Here is a 6,422-nt window from a genome sequence, read left to right on the forward strand (position 1 = left end):
AAAAAAAAAAAAAGAAGAGAAATTTCTTTATAAGGAAAATGCATTTCTTTCTTTTAAACTTATGTAAAATAATCACCCTGAATCTTACCATGTTAGAGATGAAAAAGCCATTCAAGGTCATTTAGTCCAACCTCTTAAGTGTGTAAACCAGTCTCAAAAAATTCAGGAGCCAGGTGCAAAAAAACTTTTTTAATTTTTAAAATAAAAATAAATAAATAAATAAAAAGTCAGGGGACTCACTCAAAGCCACATGGTTGACAGGCCGAAAAGCCAGAGTGGGCTGGTGCAGTACAGAGCCACTCACCACATGTGGCTATTTACACTTAAATTCAAATTAACTAAAAGGAAATAAAATTTAAAATTCATTTCCTACTCACACAAGCACATTTCAAGTGCTCGAGGGCCACACATGGTGAGTGACCACTGTAAGGGATGTGCAGGTCTAGAACTTTCCATCATGGCAGGGAGTGTATGGGGCAGCCCTGGATAGAGGTCACTAAGCCCTGCACTAAGCCGTGTTCCGCCCTTGCTTCTGACCTCCCTGGTTTCCTATGCGGGACACAATAAGATGTAGCAAATCATGGGGCAAGCCCAAGGTCCCTGTCTTATGCTCTCCCCACACTGCAACTTAGAATTCTCAGTAACATTGACCCACCACTTACGAAGTAGTAAATGTAGCCATTAGTCCTGCTTCTAAGAGTCAAACGGATTCCTTTTGATGTTATAATGAGAAGATAAAAGATTTGGGAGGTTCCTTATGTGGGAGTTCTACAAACTTAGTTCTCTTCTGTTTCAGTGACTTGAGGACAGAAATATGTTTCATAGAGCAGGTCAACTCCTGTGTTCTGAGCAAACACATCCACATTTCTTGTAAAAAGCACTTGGCAGTGACCATTCTGTTGACTTCCAGAGAGCAGTCAGCCTGGGCTTTCTGGGTTCAGCCATGACAAAGAGCCTTGGGCTAGACATTACAAAGCATTGGGTAAAGAAGCCCATGGAAACTTCTACATACGGTGGCATGGTCAGGGAGCACACTAGGGAGGCTGGGGTCTGACTGGCCAGTGCTGATGTTGGCCAAGCCCATCAGGTCCCTTCCTGTGCATGAGAGGATCCGATACAAGGCTCTAGCATTCACTGTGCTAACAGGGGGCATGTGGTTTAGGGCCCCCCAAAAGACAGAGGAAAAAGAAATCCCTGGCCATAAAGCACAGCATTGTCTATAATTTCTCATTCTACATCAGTGGTTCCTAACATTTTGGGGATCACAGACTAAGTATCTATTAAAAACTATGGATCTCCTCCCCAGAGAAACACTTATCTGTACACACATGCCACTTTGTGTATCATTTCAGGCCACTGCTGGCTTGGATGATAGAAGGGGCCAAGGGACAAGGAATGTGGGCAATCTCTAGAAGCTGGAAAAGACCAGAAAACAGACTTTTCCCTGGAACTGCCAGAAAGGAATACAGCTCTGCCGATGCCTTGATTTTAGCTCAAGAGAACTGTGTCAGACTTCTGGCCTCCAGAACCATAAGAAAACAAATTTAAGTTGTTTTTAAGTCACTAAACAGCAACAGGAAACTAATACAGATGTTGGTCTGTTGGTCTGCACTAGAACACAACTTCCCAAAGACAATGAGAAAAAACTGCTGCAGAAAAGCCAGGCTGTTGCTCTCTGCGAACGCAGGCATGTGCCACCCCAGGCTCCAGGGGACAGAGCCATGGCTGGCACAGGTTCACTGGAAGATGCTCCTGCCAACAGAAGACACGCTTCTCATCTGCTCAGGGCAGAAAGGACGCATGTCCCACTGGGTCTTTAAGCTCCTCCCCATCCCTCCAAGGCCAGACAATTTGTGAAGCAGTGTCACCTTCAAAAACAGAGAATGGCGATGTCTGCAACATGACAAAACCTCAGTGAGGGAGAATTTTCCTTAACTATGTTTCTGAGGTTAGTTGAATTTTGAGGTCAACAGATAAAAATGAGACATCTCTTTGGGTTTCAACTGACTATTCCCTGTAAAAGGTGAGTCTGCTTGGACCTGTCTTTCATGACTGAGGGTCTGGCAGACCCTGAGGGACATGGGTCCTATTCAAACTCTCATTAGGTTATTAAATGGCTAGAAGAGGGGAGTTTGAATGTCCTCATTTCGAAGAAATGATTAAGTTTTGTAATGATTAGAATAGTGGTTATTAGAGACTGGTGGGGGGAAGGGGAGAGGGTGGCCAGTGAATACAAAATAGTAGGGAGACAGGAAGAATGGGATCTAGGGTTCTACGGTAATACAGAGAGACCACAGTTAACAACAAAGGACTATGTGTCTTTGAACAGCTAGTCGAGATGACATTGAATGTCCCTTACACAAAGAAATGACAAATGTTTGAGGTGTTGGATATACTAAGCACCCTGATATGATCATTGCACACAGTATCAGTACACCCAAATATCATATTGTACTCCATAAATATATACAATTATCATGGTCAACTAAGAAAACTAAATCAAAAAGAGGAAAAAAGAGATAAATAAAGAGTAGAATAGTGGTTACCAGAGGCAGGGAAAGGTTGGTGACTGGTCCAAAGTTACAGAGTTACAGTCAGGCAGGAAGAACACGTTCTGGTGCCCTAGAGAGACGGTAATTATATTGTATTGTGTATTCCAAGATAGACAGGAAAGAGGACCTTGAATGCTATAACACAAAGAAATGATAAATGGCTAGGTGACAGACATGCTAACTATTCTGACTAGATCATTTTACAATATAGCACGATTTGAAACAACAAACTGTTCCCCACAAACATGTACAATTAAAAAAATTTTTTAAGTTTTTTAATAAGTATGTGTGACAGACATGCTAACTATTCTGACTAGATCATTTTACAATATAGCACGATTTGAAACAACTGTTCCCCACAAACATGTACAATTAAAAAAATTTTTTAAGTTTTTTAATAAGTATGCTAATTACCCTGATTATATCATCACACATTGTATACATGTATTGATATTCAACTCTGTACCCCACAAATATGTATAATCAATCAATACATTTCAATAAAAATAAATAAATAAAAGAAACTCCCATTGGAGGACAAAGTAGACATCACTGTAGAAGGGGATAGAGCGGAACCTCACACCCCCACTCTTTCCCAGAGTTTGCCTTTGAAAGGAACAAATTAAGTTCCACCATCAGGTGGTGGTTGTGCAGTTCATCTCTTTTTCCTAAGTATTGGGATCCACGGGGAGGGATGTTTGTGTGTGTGTGTACACATACATGGGTGTGCACACACATATGTATACACAGAAAGCACATTCAATACCTGTGTTCTGGTTAATTGAGATGTCTTGTAGGCAGCACATGTATGAAAGTGTGTATGCTCTGATATGCTCTGTATAATAAATCTGAGTGACAGTTTCCATTTGTAACACACAGATTGAGCATGAAGGGACCTACCTGATTGCAATTGTGGAGGTGGGGGTACTAAATGGATTTACCCAGGACACACCACGGTCATGTGCAAACAGAGGATGTGGTTTAAGTTTGAACTCTAAGCAGCAACAGAGACTCCCATCAAAAGAAAACCCTCCACTGCTACCCTCTCCTAACAATCCCTAAAAAATATCTGGCCCGCAAAGAGAGAATGCTGACACTCTCCCGTAGCCCCTGAAGTAGTCTTTTTACACTACAGCCATTCCGCTGTTTTGATTTAGAATTGCAGAACTCATATAATCTTGGGGCTTGGAAGGTCTTCGATTTAAGCAATAACATCTTACATTCAAAGCCCTCATTCTGTTGATGCCTAGAGAGACAGGTGCCTTGTCCAGATTTTACAGAGGCCAGGCCCCTCTCAGAACCCCTCCCAGACTTTCCAGGACCCTCAGAACCAACCAGATTCTTAAAAATCCCTTAACTCCCCAGATATCTTAAAAGGAGCAGGATTTCATAGGCTTACCTATCTGGTGCCTACACGAGACATGGGTGAGAATGTGATAGCAACCCCATGGACAAGCTCTTAAATCCCAGAGGGAAGAGGGGGCTCCATCACCAATTGATATAATCAAGGCCAGGTCGACCCAGCTGGTTGGAAATTGAACAAACACTCTCAGTGCACAGCACACAGGTCGTGTTGGGACAGCCCTCACCCCACAGGGCATGTAGGGATGGCTAGATAATCTTGAGTTAGGCCATTCCAAACTTCTGTCCTGCAGTGCTAAATCCAAAATAAGTCCAAATCCCCAGGGGAAACTAGCGGATGCTCTGTTGACACATCCAGCGCTGCTGGTATCTGCTCTTCTGAATTCCCACCCGTAACTCAGCTTTTGCAAAGGGAAGTGCATGTATTTACAGCTGTGAGTGAACAATTTCCCATGGCTCTGCCCTTTGCCCGGCTGTCACTAAGCCAAGTGGTGGAATAATCCACTTGTTTGGGTGATGCCTCTCCTCTCCCAGCGGGGAGTGCAGGGAGGCTGCAGAGACACTGTCACAGCGGAGCTCAGCCAAGCCGGGCACGATGACAGCACAGGGTGTGATGCTCACATCCCCGAAACACACAAAGATGCCAAGACACAGATATCCACACAGCCATGTCTGCAGCTCGGTGGCCACAACGTCTCAAACCTCACAAGGGAATCGCAACCCACCTCCCAACACCGCTCCCAGAGGGCTTCCAACGCAATTCAAGTACATCTTCCCATCTGATTCCCATAACCTTGAGGAAAGCAAAGAGAGGTCTACCAGCCTCTTTCATAGAAGAGGAAACAAGTACTATAGCTTTCCCAGAGTCACGCAGCTGGTTAGGGACAGACTCCAGACAAGAAGTCACATCTGCTAACACCTGACCCTGTGTCCTGCCCAGGTACCTGCTGTCTTCCCAGAAAAGGGCTGCTCCTCCAGGTTCACATAGTAATAGCTACCACTTGCTGAGCACTTGCTCTGGATCAGGCACCATCCTAGGCATTTTGTGCAGTTCCAGTTCTCACAACTACCTCCTAGGGAGGTTTTATCCCAACAACACAGCTGGAGAAAGAAAGACTCAGAGAGGTTAAGTGATTTGCTTAACGCCACACAGCTACTAAGAGGTGGAACAGGGATTCAAAGCCTGATCCTTTGGCCCCAAAGCTCTTTGGACCAAACCACAGAGAAGAGGGATGGTTCTCTGGGCTCCTGAGAACAGGCCCTCACCCCAGCTGCAGGAGGAAGGAAAGCTACCTCATTGCCACGTTGCTGCCGTCAATCACTATGGGTCGCAGGGAGCTGGCAGGGCCTCTGCAGTCCTCTTCCGGGGCTGACCCCCGGCCCCGCTGGGCAGCATCCAGGACCCCACAGGAGCCCCGGGGAACGAGCAAGGGCACAGCCTGGCTCTCCTGGGCCCGGGGGCGGCTGCCTGTCCGGATCAGCTCCTGCAGCACGTCGTTGACCAGGGCATCCTTGCCCAGCTTGCCCAGCACTCTGACCACGTCCTCCCGGTCATAGCCCAGCTTCTGGAAGAACTCCATCTTGCTCGGGTGCTCCATGATGCACCAGCCAGGTCCTGGCGAGGGTCCTGTCCCGCTTCCTCCTCGTCAAGCCCCACAGGCATGAGCTAAAGAGAAAAGGCGTCCATCATGTGTTTTCTGGGCAGCCTGGCAGGGAGGCCACCAGTTACCGAGGCAAGTTACATACCCTCCCTCCCTCCCTCCCTGCCGGCCTTATCTGTCAGGAAATCATGTCGAGCCTGGTCCCCTTGGGGATTTTCAGTTGCTCAATGTGGCTGGGGTGGCACAGATGCAATCACGCTGCTCTTACAAGTGCCCTCTCTGAGACCTTCACTCCGCATCACCCTGGACACCAAAGTGGCGGGGGTGGAGCAGGACACCCAGCACTTGGGGCATTCATACACAGGCCAAAGAAATGTTTTTGAGGTCCTGTTATGGACTAAAGGGAGTACTTCCAAATTCAAATGTTGAGGCCCTGACCCCGAGTACCTCAGAGTGGGACTGTATTTGGAGACAGGCTTTTAAAATGAGGTCATTAGGGTGGGCCCTAATCCAATATGACTGGTGTCCTTATAAGAAGAAGACATTTGGACACACACAAAGGAACAACTATGTGAGGACACAGGGAGATGGCCATCTGCAAGCCACAGAGAGAAGCCTCTTGACACCTGCAGACATGTGGATCTCGGACTTCCACCTCCAGGACTGTGAGACAATGAACTTCCTTTGTTTAAGGCCCCAGTCTATGGTGCTTTGTTATGGCAGCCCTAGCAAACTTACACAAGTCCAGCCCCCGTGGCTTAAACAGGGGGAAATGCCCCTGGTGAATTCCATCCCAGAAATGCAATGCTCGACCCAAATTCAGCTCTGTGCACCAGCTTTCCCTAGCAATTATTTCAGCCCATACTGAACCTCTAAAACAGAAAGCCCTAACCCAAATTTGATCCTT

The 6,422-nt window shown here is 46.3% G+C and overlaps 1 protein-coding gene across 1 annotated transcript in view; it reads right to left on the reverse strand.

Moving 5' to 3' along the window:
* ZC3H12D (zinc finger CCCH-type containing 12D) overlaps positions 1-5,512 on the reverse strand; it is a 20,930-nt gene extending 15,418 nt beyond the window's left edge. The window contains exon 1 of the mRNA XM_008575986.1: positions 5,208-5,512. Within this exon, the coding sequence (XP_008574208.1) occupies positions 5,208-5,512 (305 nt within the window). The remainder of the gene's footprint in view (positions 1-5,207) is intronic.
* Positions 5,513-6,422: the final 910 nt, after the last annotated feature.

Source organism: Galeopterus variegatus, unplaced genomic scaffold (genome assembly GCF_000696425.1).
Source record: "Galeopterus variegatus unplaced genomic scaffold, G_variegatus-3.0.2 Scaffold1270, whole genome shotgun sequence".
Classification (NCBI taxonomy): Eukaryota; Metazoa; Chordata; class Mammalia; order Dermoptera; family Cynocephalidae; genus Galeopterus; species Galeopterus variegatus.